Raw genomic sequence first — 16,039 nt, forward strand, 5'->3', positions numbered from 1 at the left:
TGGACTATCAGACCAATTGTGTGATTGGATTGACGAGTTCCTAGATAACAGAACGCAGCATGTCATTCTCAATGGAGAGAAGTCTTCCAAAGTAAGAGTGATTTCAGGTGTGCCACAGGGGAGTGTCGTAGGACCGTTGCTATTCACAATATACTAAAATGATGTAGTGGATAACATCGGAAGTTCACTGAGGCTTTTTGCGGATGATGCTGTGGTATATCGAGAGGCTGTAACAATGGAAAATTGTACTGAAATGCTGTAGGATCTGTAGCGAATTGACGCATGGTGCAGGGAATGGCAATTGAATCTCAATGTAGACAAGTGTAATGTGCTGCAAATACATAGAAACATAGATCCCTTATCATTTAGCTACAAAATAGCAGGTCAGCAACTGAAAGCAGTTAATTCCATAAATTATCTGGGAGTACGCATTAGGAGTGGTTTAAAGTGGTATGATCATATAAAGCTAATCGTTGGTAAGGCAGATGCCAGACTGAGATTCATTGGAAGAATCCTAAGGAAATGCAATCCGAAAACAAAGGAAGTAGGTTACAGTACACTTGTTCGCCCACTGCTTGGATACTGCTCACTGGTGTGGGATCCGTACCAGATAGGGTTGATAGAAGAGATAGAGAAGATCCAACGGAGAGCAGCGCGCTTCGTTACCGGATCATTTAGTAATCGCAAAAGCATTACGGAGATTATAGATAAACTCTAGTGGAAGACTCTGCAGGAGAGACGCTCAGTACGGGCTTTTGTTAAAGTTTCGGAGAACATACCTTCACCGAAGAGTCAAGCAGTATATTTCTCCCTCCTACGTATATCTCGCGAAGAGACCATGAGGATAAAATCAGAGAGATTAGAGCCCACACAGAAGCATACCGACAATCCTTCTTTCCACGAACAATACGAGACTGGAATAGAAGGGAGAACCGATAGAGGTACTCAGGGTACCCTCCGCCACACACCGTCAGGTGGCTTGTGGAGTATGGATGTAGATGTAGATGTAGATGTAGAAGATAAATTTTCCAGGAATGAAAAAGTAAGGCAGATTAAGTGAGTATGTAAATAAAAGGTGACTGGACAGTTACCAGTAATGAAACAGTATTATGCTTGACACGAGTACTATTTTTTTAAACATGGGCAACTCTGATAAGTTTTCATCACATTCCGAAGTGAAATGTATTAATCGCACTGAAAGAAAATGAACAAACTGATGGGAATGAAACTGATGAATATTTAATGATGAGGAATGGCGTCAGTGCGAATTTGTATACATCCCTTGTGACAGGTTCAGTCTCCATTTTTTGTCCTTTCTAGTGTTTGATTCATACTTCTAATGAATCTCATTTCTGTTGCCTGAGTTCCGCTGAGGTCATTGTTTAGTAGGGTACACATTTCTAAACCATATGTTAGGACTGGTACGAAATAGGTATGGTACTTCTGCTTTTCATGGCATTTTATCATCCCAGAGAGCATTTCTTATTTGACTGAAAACATTGCATGTTTCCTGTGTCCTGCTGAGTATTTCCTGCTTAATGGTGTTGTCTTTCATGATCATTCTACCTAAGTACTTGACACAGATTCTCCTTTGACTCATTACAGAACTATATTTGAGGTTATTCCTTGCCTGTTGATGGCCATTTCTGGTGCCTTTGTTTTACTCATTTTTAGTCCGAAATTTTTGAATATGTTGTTCCCTCCAATCATTAAGTTTCTTGTGTGCTTCAGCTTCTGTCTCTCCCCCATACTATCAAATCATCAGCAAAAACCAGGGGACTTGATTCGCTGTGGCATAGTCCATTTGAAGACTGGGAAAAAATCTTACCTTCATAGACTTGGACGTTGTTGAATTTAGCATATGTTAAAATGAACGGCGAAGTAAGGAACACGTATTTTCCAACAAAATTCTGCTCTGAGATACAGCCCTCCAAAGATGACAGTGCACATACCATTTTAAAGATGCGAATTTTGGAAACATTTGGAACATTCCTTTATGATTACAAAGAAATCCTCCACTTGGATTTACCTGTCAGAGTTCTTTTACTATAGCGTTCTGAACTTTTTTTTAAATTAATGGATTTTTTTTTTTCAAAATGCCAATCAATAAAATTTAGACTTTTTTTCTTTTCTTTTAATTAGTACCATATAGTTCTACATTCCCTGAAAAGGAGAGCTTCCACTTTCAGGTTGAACAGGTTTTATAAACAACTGAAATTTTTGCCATACATAAAACCTGTTTTATTACCACATTACCACATAACAGGCTGATAAAAATCAAAACCTAGCCTTATTGAACATAATTTTATTTTTGAAAGATGAGGAAGAGACTCAGATTTCAAGCATTTTAAATGGCTCCAAATGTATGTGAAAGGTCCAAAGACCTAAAGGTTTCAATTTATACAACTTCTGTGCATTTCTTGATTTCTCTACCATTTACTTTGAAACTGATGGAATGTGGTTCAAACTTGTTTTATTTGAAAAATTCTCTGGAATAATAGTTAAAACTTGAACCTTTTCACTGTAGGTTGCATAATATTCAGTAGCTGAATTGATATCTGCGAAAAATTCCTGGCAAGAGGTGCAAGAGTGCTTTGGTTCATTTTCTTCTGAAGATGGAATTTCTACTTTGAAGAGTGTGCTCAGTTTTGCTGTAGTGTATTCCTAGCTTTAGTAACTCCTCTGCGCTTTCTTGATGCATAGAACTTATGACTAGACTTCACTGCCCACGGTTTCTTAATAGGACTAATACCAACCTCTGTAACTGACTGATTCAGTGTATTTATTTCTCCCTCTGTTGATGCAAAATCTGCGTCATCTGCACCGTGGGAGGCTTCACCTTGTACAGATACTATCATTGTTGTTATTCTTTCAAAACATTTATAACACAAAAAGGCATCACTGGAAGCATCTTCACTTTGAAACAGAGACTTCAAATGAGAACACATATTCCCAAATATTAAAAACAAAGATTCCAAGACTTACCAAGCGGGAAAGCGCTGGTAGATAGGCACAATAAAAAAAACGCACAAACACACACACAGAATTTCGAGCTTTTGCAACCGGCGGCTGCTTCGTCAGGAAAGAGGGAAGGAAGAGGAAAGATGAAAGGATGTGGGTTTTAAGGTAGAGGGTAAGGAGTCATTCCAATCGAGGGAGCGGAAAGACTTACCTTCGGAGGAAAAAAGGATAGGTATATACTTGCTCTCGCATGCGCGCGCGCGCACTTGCGCACACACACACACACACACACACACACACACACACACACACACACACACACACACACACATACACATATCCATCCATACATACACAGACACAAGCAGACATATTTAAAGGCAAAGAGTATGGGCAGAGATGTAAGTCAAGGCGGAAGTGTGGAGGCAAAGATGATGTTGAATGACAGGTGAGGTATGAGTGGCGGCAACTTGAAATTAGCGGAGATTGAGGCCTGGTGGATAATGAGAAGAGAGGATATATTGAAGGGCATGTTCCCATCTCCGGAGTTGGAATAGGTTGGTGTTGGTGGGAAGTATCCAGATAACTCGGACGGTGTAACACTGTGCCAAGATGTGCTGGCTGTGCACCAAGGCATGTTTAGCCACAGAGTGATCCTCATTACCAACAAACACTGTCTGCCTGTGTCCACTCATGCGAATGGACAGTTTGTTGCTGGTCATTCCCACATAGAAAGCGTCACAGTGTAGGCAGGTCAGTTGGTAAATCATGTGGGTGCTTTCACACGTGGCTCTGCCTTTGATCGTGTATACCTTCCGGGTTACAGGACTGGAGTAAGTGGTGATGGGATGGTGCATAGGACAGGTTTTACACTGGGGCCGGTTAGAAGGGTAGGAGCCAGAGGGTAGGGAAGGTGGTTTGGGGATTTCATAGGGATGAACCAAGATGTTACGAAGGTTAGGTGGACGGTGGAAAGACACTCTTGGTGGAGTGGGGAGGATTTCATGAAGGATTGATCTCATTTCAGGGCAGGATTTTAGGAAGTCGTATCCCTGCTGGAGAGCCACATTCAGAGTTTACTGACCTGCTTACACTGTGACACTTTCTATGTGGGAATGACCAGCAACAAACTGTCCATTCGCATGAATGGACACAGGCAGACAGTGTGTGTTGGTAATGAGGATCACCCTGTGGCTAAACATGCCTTGGTGCACAGCCAGCACATCTTGGCACAGTGTTACACTGTCCGAGTTATCTGGATACTTCCTACCAACACCAACCTATCCGAACTCCAGAGATGGGAACTTGCCCTTCAATATATCCTCTCTTCTCGTTATCCACCAGGCCTCAATCTCTGCTAATTTCAAGTTGCCGCCACTAATACCTCACCTGTCATTCAACATCATCCTTGCCTCCACAGTTCCGCCTTGACTTATACCTCTGCCCATACTCTTTGCCTTCAAATATGTCTGCTTGTGTCTGTGTATGTATGGAGGGATATGTGTGTGTGTGTGTGTGTGTGTGTGTGTGTGTGTGTGTGTGTGTGTGTGGGCGCGCGCGCGTGTGCGAGAGTATATACCTATCCTTTTTTCCCCCTAAGGTAAATCTTTCTGCTCCCGGGATTGGAATGACTCCTTACCCTCTCCCTTAAAACCCACATCCTTTCATCTTTCCTTTTCCTTCCCTCTTTCCTGACGAAGCAGCCGCCGTTTGCGAAATCTCAAATTCTGTGTGTGTGTTTGTGTGTTTTATTCATTGTGCCTATCTACCAGCGCTTTCCCGCTTGGTAAGTCTTGAAATCTTTGAAAGAAACTTCCACATGGGAAAAATATAATAAAAAGAAAGATTCCAAGACTTACCAAGCGGGAAAGTGCCGGTAGACAGGCACAATAAAATAACACACAAACACAAAATTTCGAGCTTTCGCAACCGGCGGCTGCTTCGTCAGGAAAGAGGGAAGGAAGAGGAAAGATGAAAGGATGTGGGTTTTAAGGGAGAGGGTAAGGAGTCATTCCAATCCCGGGAGTGGAAAGACTTACATTAGGGGGAAAAAAGGATAGGTATATACTCACGCACGCGTACACACACACACACACACACACACACACACACACACACACACACACACATCCATCCATCCATCCATACATACATACATACACAGACACAAGCAGACATACACTGTGAGTCCAGATCCAGATCCTGATGTCCAGGAGGAGCTTCAAGGAATCCTCAGAACCTTAGGCCTCCTACAAAACCTTTCATCTGACTCCATCAAACTCCTGACCCCACCGACACCTCGCCCACCTACCTTCTACCTACTTCCTAAAATTTACAAACCAAAACATCCTGGCCATCCCATTGTAGCTGGTTAGCAAGCCCCCACAGAACGTATCTCTGCCTACGTAGATCAACACCTTCAACCCATTACATCAGTCTCCCATCCTTCATCAAAAACACCAACTACTTCCTCGAACGCCTGGAATCCTTACCTAGTCTGTTACCCCCAGAAACCATCCTTGTAACCATTGATGCCGCTTCCCTATACACAAATATCCCGCACGTCCAGGGCCTCACCGCAGTGGAGCACTTCCTTTAACGCTGATCACCTGCCACGCTACCTAAAACCTCTTTCCTCATGACCTTAGCCAGCTTCATCCTTACCCACAACTTATTTACTTTTGAAGGCCAGACATACCAACAATTAATGGGAACAGCCATGGGTACCAGGATGGCCCCCTCATATGTCAACCTATTTATGGGTCACTTAGAGGAAGCCTTCTTGGTTACCCAGGCCTGCCAACCCAAAGTTTGGTACACATTTATTGGTGAAATCTTCATGATCTGGACTCACAGTGAAGAACAACTCCTGAATTTCCTTTCCAACTTCAACTCCTTTGGTTCCATCAGATTCACCTGGTCCTACTCCAAATCCCATGCCACTTTCCTTGACGTTGACCTCCATCTGTCCAATGGCCAGCTTCACACATCTGTCCATATCAAACCCACCAAGAAGCAAGAGTACCTCCATTATGACAGCTGCCACCCATTCCATATCAAATGGTCCCTTCCCTACAGCCTAGGCCTTCGTGGCAAGCGAATGTGTTCCAATCCTGAATCCCTGGACCATTACATCAACAACCTGAAAACAGCTTTCGCATCCCGCAACTACCCTCCTGACCTGGTACAGAAGCAGATAACCAGAGCCACTTCCTCATCCCCACAAACCCAGAACCTCTCACAGAAGTACCCCAAAAGTGCCCCACTTGTGACAGGATACTTCCTGGGACTGGATCAGACTCTGAATGTGGCTCTCCAGCAGGGATATGACTTCCTAAAATCCTGCCCCGAAATGAGATCCATCCTTCATGAAATCCTCCCCACTCCACCAAGAGTGTCTTTCCGCCGTCCACCTAACCTTCGTAACCTCTTGGTTCATCCCTATGAAATCCCCAAACCACCTTCGCTACCCTCTGGCTCCTACCCTTGCAACCGCTCCCGGTGTAAAACCTGTCCTATGCACCCTCCCACCACCACCTACTCCAGTCCTGTAACCCGGAAGGTGTATACGATCAAAGGCAGAGCTACGTGTGAAAGCACCCACGTGATTTACCAACTGACCTGCCTACACTGTGACGCTTTCTATGTGGGAATGACCAGCAACAAACTGTCCATTCGCATGAGTGGACACAGGCAGACAGTGTTTGTTGGTAATGAGGATCACCCTGTGGCTAAACATGCCTTGGTGCACAGCCAGCACATCTTGGCACAGTATTACACTGTCCGAGTTATCTGGATACTTCCCACCAACACCAACCTATTCCAACTCCGGAGATGGGAACATGCCCTTCAATATATCCTCTCTTCTCATTATCCACCAGGCCTCAATCTCCGCTAATTTCAAGTTGCCGCCACTCATACCTCACTTGTCATCCAACATCATCTTTGCCTCCACACTTCCGCCTTGACTTACATCTCTGCCCATACTCTTTGCCTTTAAATATGTCTGCTTGTGTCTGTGTGTGTATGGATGGATATGCGTGTGTGTGTGTGTGTGTGTGTGTGTGTGTGTGTGTGTGTGTGTGTGTGTGTGTGTGTGTGGGCGCGCGCGTGCGCGAGAGTATATACCTATCCTTTTTTCCCCCTAAGGTAAATCTTTCTGCTCCCGGGATTGGAATGACTCCTTACCCTCTCCCTTAAAACCCACATCCTTTCATCTTTCCTTTTCCTTCCCTCTTTTCTAATGAAGCAGCTGCCAGTTGGGAAAGCTCAAATTCTGTGTGTGTGTTTGTGTGTTTTATTCATTGTATATATAAAATAGAAAGAAACTTCAACATGGGAAAAATTTATTAAAAACAAATATTCCAAGACTTACCAAGCGGGATAGTGCCGGTAGATAGGCACAGTGAATAAAACACAAACACACTATATCAGCTCACTTCACTCTCCTGTGGCCCCAGTCAGAAGACATTTCAAACAGTCCTTTTTACAAAACACACTACAGCTGTGTCAACTGGCAAATTCTCCACAAGAACACAGAACTCACTGAATGGTCTCAGATTTCTTAGTAGCCTTGGAGGCCTGTATCTTGGGGCAGAAATTTTTTGGAGAAAACAAAAGGATACTTGTTTCTTACTTACTCCTAAATTTTAACATATGCTACATTGAATAATATACGAGACTATGAAGGAAACCGCCCCCCTCTCCCCCTCCTGCCAGGAATGATATGGATTATGCCCTGTCAATTTCTTGATAATTTTTATGATCTTTTCCATTTCTACTACAAACAGGAGTGGTGACAGGGCACTTCCTTGTTGGCTTGTTGGACACCCCTCTTTGTTGCAGAGTATTCTATCATCCATTGCCAGATAGGATACAGCTGTAACACTTTTGGTATAGCATATTGACGTTGTCGAATAGGTACTTTGGCACTTTTAAGTCTCCCAAACATTCCCATATCTTGTATTGAGGAACACGATCCTCAATCAAAGCAACAATCAAGCCAGTAGAAGACATTACGTTTACGTCTTCCCGAGAAAGCTAGTCAGGAGAATTCAAACATTAAGACATTGCTGATTTCTTTTTTCGTTGTGAGAAGAGTCTTCTATTCATAATTTATTCTGCAGTGTCAGACAGTTAATTGGGCTTTCTGTTGGGGAATTTTGAAAAGGTTGTGCAATATTATCCAGCAGAAATGGCCTGATTTGTGGCTGTTAGGTGACTGGTTTTTCCATCTTTACAGTGCCCCTGCTCATACAGGCCTGTCTGTATGACAGTGCTTGAACAAAAATGGTATGACCCCTCTCCTTTATCAACCCCCCACCGCATACTCACCTGACATTGCCCCATGCGACTTTTTTTGTTTTGTTTTCTAGAATGAAAAGAGTCATGAAAGGAAAACGTTTTGCTGATGTTGCTGAGGTGAAGAAAAAGACAACGTAGGTACTGTCGAGCATCACAAAATATGAATTTAAACAATGTTTTGAAAAATGGAATAAAAGATCAGGCAAGTGTGTAATAGTGCAAGTGGAAAGTACTTGAAGTGGTCAGAGGTTTGTGCTCAAAATATGAATAAATAAGGTAAAAAAAGTTTGGTTACTTTTGGTCACCCCTTGTGTTAGATGCCTAATCTGCTACAATTTTTGGCAACTTTTCATTCATATTTGTCTCACTTTCTCCCCACAACAGATGTGTCTCACTCTACCTTAGCATCGAGTGACATAGCATATCCCACCCCCTCCCACTTTTGCAACTAGTACCTTTCACTCTGAGATTTTAATGAAGGTGTGCCTCCTCACTTATTTTATGATAATTTTTTTCCCATCCTGAACAAAACTGAATAGCTCGAGAAGGAATTTGAATTATGTTTCTTGTCAATAATGAATTAATTCCTCAAGCACTACTATGGCTGCTTATTGCTACTTTATCCTGAACCAGTTACGTAAAATATCTGCTGGGACTGGTATCAACAGTCGCCTGAAAAATATGTCTTCCACCATGTCCTTTCATACTGATGGAATTTAATGTAATTTTTGGTGAAAATGCCAAAAAAGTGCTTCAACACAATCTGTATTGATGGGATTTGATAGCTTATGTTATTATAATATTATTATTATTGGTTATTTAATTGCAGTTGCTATCAAAATTTAAGCTGTTGTGCTCATTGCTGAGCATCATGAACCAAGTGTTTCCATCCTGGATGGTTACCAGTTCCTCCTAGGAGCCTATTGAAGAGGAAGTCAGTAGACCTAGATTTCATGTATCCACGTGTTCACTGCTCTTCCTCTCAGTCCCTTGCTCTCTGTCTTCCATCCCATGATGATTTTCTCCACCACTTCTTGCAATACGGCCAAAGAACCGGAGAATTTTTTGGTTGACACAAGAAGGAACAATACCTGGAGATATTGAGCTGCTTAGTTTTTCTTCTTCTGGTCCATTTCATGTGCAGCATCATGTACCAGCACCAGAACTCAAATGCATCAGTATGCTGCTTGTTTCTGGCCTTAAGAGTCCACATTGTGCAACTATAAAGAAAGTCAGAAAATGTAAGTGTTTCAATAAGCCAGATCTTTGTGCTGTTCTTCATTGCTCTTTTCTGCCAGATCTTGATGAGCTGTTGCCCTATTGTGATCAGTCGTCTTATCTCATCATTACAGCTCCACATGTTGCATTTGGTTGACGCAAGATGGGTGAAAGAATACACGATTTCTAGATCCTTTTTTAATCGATCTAATATTTGGACCTCTATAAATTATCTTGAGTTTGGACCTGCTGAGATTGATGTCTAACACACATGATAGACCATTGTCCTTTACTTTTGTGTGTAGCTCAGAAGTTTATCTTCAGTGCTGATTAAGTGCACAGTGTCATGGTTGTTAATAATCCCTTCACCATCTGAAGTGCCTTTAGTCTAACCATCAAGAGGACACAACCCTTTCTAACACCTTTTGACACACTGAAGAAATCAGATGTGCCAGTACTTGTTGTCACAGCAGTGAGGTGATTGTTGTATAGACTTTTGATCAGTCCTATCAAGTTTGGGGGTACAGCAACCCTTCAAGCACCAGTAATAATTTTTTCCAGACAACAAAGTCAAAGGTTATCCCATAGTCCAGTAGGCAGATGAAACAGGAACACACAACTCTTATGATTTCTCAGTTACTTCTTGTATGTTGAAGATCTGTTAACAAGTGCCTTTTCCTTCAACAAAACCTGTTTGTTCTATGGATGTGTGAGGATGAATGTACAGCTCTGAACACAGGCTCAAGATGAAGAACAAAATTTTACTTATGTAGGATATGAGAGCAGTAGTTCAGTAGCTGGAGCAGTGTCCGGCTGACCCTTTCTTGTGTTTGGGGAATGAAGAGAGACTTCAGCCATTCTTATGGCCATTCCCCAGTTTCTCATATTCTTATACACAATGAATGCCGCACATAAAACTCTTCTTGCCCCATGTCTTTGATCATCTCCCCAGATATACTGTCTATACTTGAGGATTTATAATTCTTCAGATGTTGAATTGTGTTCTATATTTCTCTATGAAAGATTGTAGGTTACAGTGTAATTTGCTCAACTGCTTGATTGTCCATACTGTTATTAATTCCAGAGTACAACTTTTCACAGTACTGATTCCACCTCACAATAAAGTCTTCATTTACTACAATTGAATTACCACTCTTGTCTTTACCACCTGCGCACAAGAATTATATTAACTGGTCATGCTATTGACTTCTTGAAGAGATCACATACTTGATTGTGATTATGATGTTATTTTATCTCCTTACAGATTTTCTTAATGAAATGTGTTGTGTCCTTTCTACAATTCTGTCGTATTTTGCACAGATTCTTATATCCATCTTGATTATGAGTAGAGTGGATTGTGATATCCAAGGATGTTTTGTACTGTGTGACTGTTGTGGTGTCAGAAGTTACAAACAAATAACCTTCCTCTTTTGATCCAACGTTAATGACACTGCTGCTTCTTATCGAAACTGATGTTTTTGACTTGTGGCCTTAGAAGCTCACCAGATTCCCAAAGAGCTCCATTGTTTGTACATATAAGCCATCTATCTCCACTTTTTTCAATAGATTTAGTTTAATCCGCACTTTAACGAACAGCAGACTGCAATCATTTTCACAGTCTCTTCCTGGAAAGGGTCTTCCAGTCTAAGACTGAAGTCTTCCACTGTTTTCATATAAGGATGAAGTCAATCTGGTTTGTAAATATATCGCCAGGTGATGTCTAAATGTACTGTTGTCTTGGGTGAGGTTGAAACATAGTGTTACAGTTGGTCATGTCATTACACATGCAGAAATCCAGTAACTACTTGCATCATTCATTTCTCTCACCTAGTAGACCATAAAGTCCAATCACAGATTGTGTCATGGGTGGATCTCCAGTTTTGGCATTGAAGTTTCCTTGAATTATTGCCAGCTCTTAATTGGGTATCTTACTCAGGACATCTTCCAGTTTTTCGGAGCACTCCTCTGTCATGTCATGATTCTACAGCAGTATGGAAAGTTTTCCCCTCTGAAGTAGTCCACAAACAATCTGTAGTGTTGGTCTATGGCTTCTCTCAGTCCGGACTCCTTCAGGAGATCTGATAGCAGCATTTGAAGTTGTGGACAATTTAGAACTGAGCAGATCCATAGGAGTTCTTATAGGAAAAATTTCAGTGGTCATTTCCCAGCACCTTCCACTGATCTCCATATTACGTCTGCTCATTGGGATTGATTACCCAACCCTCCACTGAGTTTCTCAGCTCAACAGGGGCACCAAGTATAGGTAGGTGACAGAAGATAGGAAAACTCTCTTTCTGAGCTTCTTGTATTCACATATCATTCCCATGTTTGCCTTTCACAGCGCTCCCCAGGTCATTTCCTCACTCCCAAAATTTCATTACAAAGGCAAATTTTGCAGTGTCCATAAGGGAAATGTGATGGAGTGGGTACTGATAACTTCACCATAGTAGTTATCAAATACACTTTCAGTCATTAAATGTGCAGTGTAATCAGTGTGTTAATATTAGGGCAGTATGTAGAACATCTCTATTAAAAACACAGTCTACCCACTTTTTCTGCTTTGATTTTTTATATTATTGATCTTGGACATTTCTGGACAGACCAAAGTAACCACAAACCACTGAAAAAAAACTGTAGTAGTATAACTACCTACCTCTTCTCCTCTTAGCATAGGGTGACACAGTATCAAAACAATTTTATATTTAAAGTAGACAGATAAGTAATTATGCTGTATTCAACTCGACGTCTTTCTATTGCCGATTTCCATAGGGAAACTGGTATAACCCTCTCATCTTCTTTCTCTTTTTTCAGTTCTTGCCTTCAGTGATCCTGTTTCTATTATATCAGCCTACTGAATGCCGTGCACTAGAAAAAAAAATTCCCAGCTTCATCTGCAATGATTGCTTTTTTCCCAAAATTGCTGATGTCTGGTTTCATGACCCTTTCTTGTATTAGCTGCTGTTTATACAGAATTTCTTCTACAGAAACAATAAAGTTGGATAAGTATAGTCTGTAATGTTATGATTGGTCGCAAATGCAAACATTATATGTATTCAATTTTTTTGCTGATTTTGCAGACTTTTTTACTGCAGTGTATTAAGAGGAAAGACAGATCATTGACTCAATGCAATTAATGATTCGTATTTGAAATTTAGTGTTTGGTTAATCCTTACAATTTGAAGAATTCTTTTCGGAATTGTACATGCCCCATATTTTCCTTTTTTTGTATTTTATTTGTTAAATAAAGAAAACAAACACTAAAATCAAAGTGATGTATGTCTTCAGGTATGAAGCAGAAGATATCTGATTTTGGAACTGCTGGGAGAATAAAATAAAAAAAACTGATCAAAACATTTGACTATTAAGATTTCTGTTCCTCTCTGGAACAAATTTTTAATAGTTGGCAAATGATCTGTCTTTCCAACTGCTATATTCTATTGTGAATATATTCCATTCTTGTCTTCTGTGGAGCCTCAAAACACTTTAGCTTCCTGCAACTATATTTATCAAGTCCAAGGTTTTCCACTTCCATGCATCACTGCCATCCTTAAAACATTCTAACATGTTAATCAGAAGGATCTCAGCGAAGTGTATTACTTGGCATCTCAGTGTTATCTACATCTTGACTTACATTCTAGCTTCAGTGTGCTTTTACATCAGAATATGTCCTACTCTCACTGGCAGAAAGTTAAAAAGATTGAAGTAGTTCATTTTATCTTTCCTCACAAATTTTCCATAAATTTGTCTTCAAAATTATTTACTTCGTATACTTTCATTAGTAAGTAGTAGTAATTGAGTTTTCACCCTTAGGATGTGGATGCCGAAAAACCACCCTCTCCCATTGTGGCACCTGGTGTGAAACTGCGTTCCACAGGACTTGTGGAATCACTGCGTTCTCCTACTGAAAGTTTTCCAAAGGGAACCACAGCTGACGGTCCGAAGTCACCAGTTCTTAAGTCGACAACAAAAGACGCTTCCCTAAGGACAAATGACAGTAGTCAGTTTCAGTTGAATGCAATTACTTTGTCCATATAGTAGTACCAAATAGATACATTTTATTTCATTAATAAATGTTTAGCATGTTGTTAATGTTCTGTAATATATTTTAAAATGTTTTATAATTTCCGTCTTACATTATATCTGAGTGATATACAAACAATTGACAAAAATTGTGTAGCCCCTTTCCCAAAAAAGTTATGAAAATCTGTGATGTACTTCTGCATTCATTTCAAATGTGTTCAGTGAGAAATATCATTAGAGTTCAGTGAGTGTCGTTTGTAGTTGTTGACGTCTGCAAAATTTTCAGTTGTATTCTTCCATTCCAGCAACCTGCTGTGGTGGCAAACAGTGCAACAGCCGACAGAAACCACCTCCCCCCATTGCACCGAAGCCAAGACCATGGTCTGTTGTCGGAGGGGATCGGAAGTCAGGTTTGTATCCATTCAATGAATATCTGTTGAGCTTCCACAGCAGAGGAGCCTTCATCAGGAATTTCGTTAATGAAGAGGAAGAAAAGAAGTGTGAAAAGAAGTTAAGATGCTGAAAGGAAGAAAACTCACACAATGGAATCTCTCTCTCTCTCTCTCTCTCTCTCTCTCTCTCTCTCTCTCGTGTGGGTGTGGGTGTAGGGGTTGATTTTATATAGGTGTGCTCTAAAGAGGATTCTAAGTTAGGTAGCTGAACTATGTTGTCCAGCCAAGCCTATTATTTATGGGTAAAAGTATGATTTTTTTTCCTCACTAATTTATGTAAAATTTCACAAGGCAGCTAGTAATTTTCCCATTATAATTCACAAATTAATCATTAAAAGTTTCATTATGGTGGTTCTGAATTATTTACGGTTTCATTATTGAGGTTCTGAATTATTTACGTGAATGTTAATGTAAAAGTTACTAAAAACATCCTTTATTATTTTATTGTATTCCTGATTATGATTACATAACACATTACATTATCACTGGGCCCTCCTATCCATGGTTTACTTTGTGGAAGAAAACATAGCACTTGTTACAATGTTCTTATTTCAATAGTTGTCTTGGTCATTGACAGTTGAAATTATAATCCAAAAAATCTCTCTGCTTCAGCGGATGAACAGGGATCCAAATAGACCTTAAGATAGCATTTGAAAAATTCATGTGTATTAATTTCGATACTTGTAGTGACTGAATATTTCAACCTGTTGTCCAGAATGTCTTTCATTTTAATTTAGCAGAATATCTTCAAGAGCGAGGTACCCAGGTGTTTTAACACTTTGAAGAGAGATAATTTTTGTCATCTTTTGCTCATTGCTGAAATGTTTGTATAGTTTGATTGAATTACATTAGCTGGATGAAATAAATCATTCAGAAGTGCAAATAACATGCGAGCATCACTTGGAGATGTGTGCTTTTCAGTTTTTTATACAACTAAAACACTAACTTTCATAAAAGGAAAGGCACCTCACTTTTTAGGGAGTATCTAAGTCCCTCAATAATTTTACTATCTAGTTCAGCAACATGACCAGAAGCAATTACGTTCATCGTATCCTGCAGTTCTTTTATTGTTGAAACCAGCAAATGAGAATAGGGATAATCAGACTCTTCTAATTCCAAACAATGTCTGCAATAAACTTGCAGTGTGCATAACAAAAGCTACTGGCATTTAACAAGGTTGTGAAATCTGGCATCTTTCATTGCTGCCAACCTGTTTACTGTGGGAATAGATTTTAGTGACAGTTGTTTGAATGGAGGGCACCTTTAAACCAACTTCCTCATCTACTCAACACAGGCTCAGGATACAATGAAACCGACATATCTAGAAAGTTTTCATCTATGTATGAACGGAACAAGTGTTCCTTCCCTCTGACAACCATGCCTCCATCCTTGCTACCTTCCCTGTTTTCCTTTCCCCGTTGCTTCATAACCTGGGTTGTGAGTAACTGAATCCACTCTCCCTTCTTCCCTTTCTTTCCCCTCTCTCCTCCCTGTTGAAGGAACATTTGTTCCGAAAGCTAGGAACGTAAATTTTCGGTTCTGTTTTTTGTATCTATCGGCTGCACTGAGCTGAGGTAAGTACTGGCCAGCCCCTCTATCTTAGTATTTGTTTCCCTTCTAAAGACTGTTTTATGCCTGCTGGTATTTTGTTTGCATAATGTGGGGCGTATTGTTCCCTTGGTTGCTAACCAGTAGAAAAAAGGAAACTCAGTATCATCAAAAGCTCTTAGAAATACTGGTTTTATTAACTTTACCTGCAGGATGTTGATTTTGAGTAGCTTTGCAGTTATTTCGTGAATAAATTCTGTCTCTTCACTCTTAGACAGCACCAGATTTACTATGTTTCCTAACCAGGGCGATATTAAGTTGTGGTGCCCTGCCATACTTCTGTAACCAGAAACGAAAGAAGGTACAACTCATACATGACTCAACTGCAAATTATTGTTTCCTCTTCGTTTATTGCTCTTATGTTAAATGATAACGGATTTTGCGGCCGGGGGTTATCAAATGAATTAAAATATGTTCGAATAATTACGGAAGGCTAAAATATGTTATTAGTTTTAGATTTTATTTGCACCTTCTAC

The 16,039-nt window shown here is 40.4% G+C and overlaps 1 protein-coding gene across 8 annotated transcripts in view; it reads left to right on the forward strand.

Annotated features, from left to right (window-relative positions):
* Positions 1–16,039, forward strand: part of LOC126356058 (F-actin-uncapping protein LRRC16A) — a 488,103-nt gene that overhangs the window by 425,764 nt on the left and 46,300 nt on the right. For 5 of the 8 annotated variants that reach the window (XM_050006755.1, XM_050006753.1, XM_050006754.1 and 2 more), the window contains 2 exons: positions 13,294–13,480; positions 13,809–13,913. In XM_050006755.1, the coding sequence (XP_049862712.1) occupies positions 13,294–13,480; positions 13,809–13,913 (292 nt within the window). The remainder of the gene's footprint in view (positions 1–13,293; positions 13,481–13,808; positions 13,914–16,039) is intronic. The other 3 variants (XM_050006760.1, XM_050006757.1, XM_050006759.1) reach the window with 1 other exon arrangement.

The sequence above is a fragment of the Schistocerca gregaria genome, chromosome 3, assembly GCF_023897955.1.
Source record: "Schistocerca gregaria isolate iqSchGreg1 chromosome 3, iqSchGreg1.2, whole genome shotgun sequence".
Lineage (NCBI taxonomy): Eukaryota > Metazoa > Arthropoda > Insecta > Orthoptera > Acrididae > Schistocerca > Schistocerca gregaria.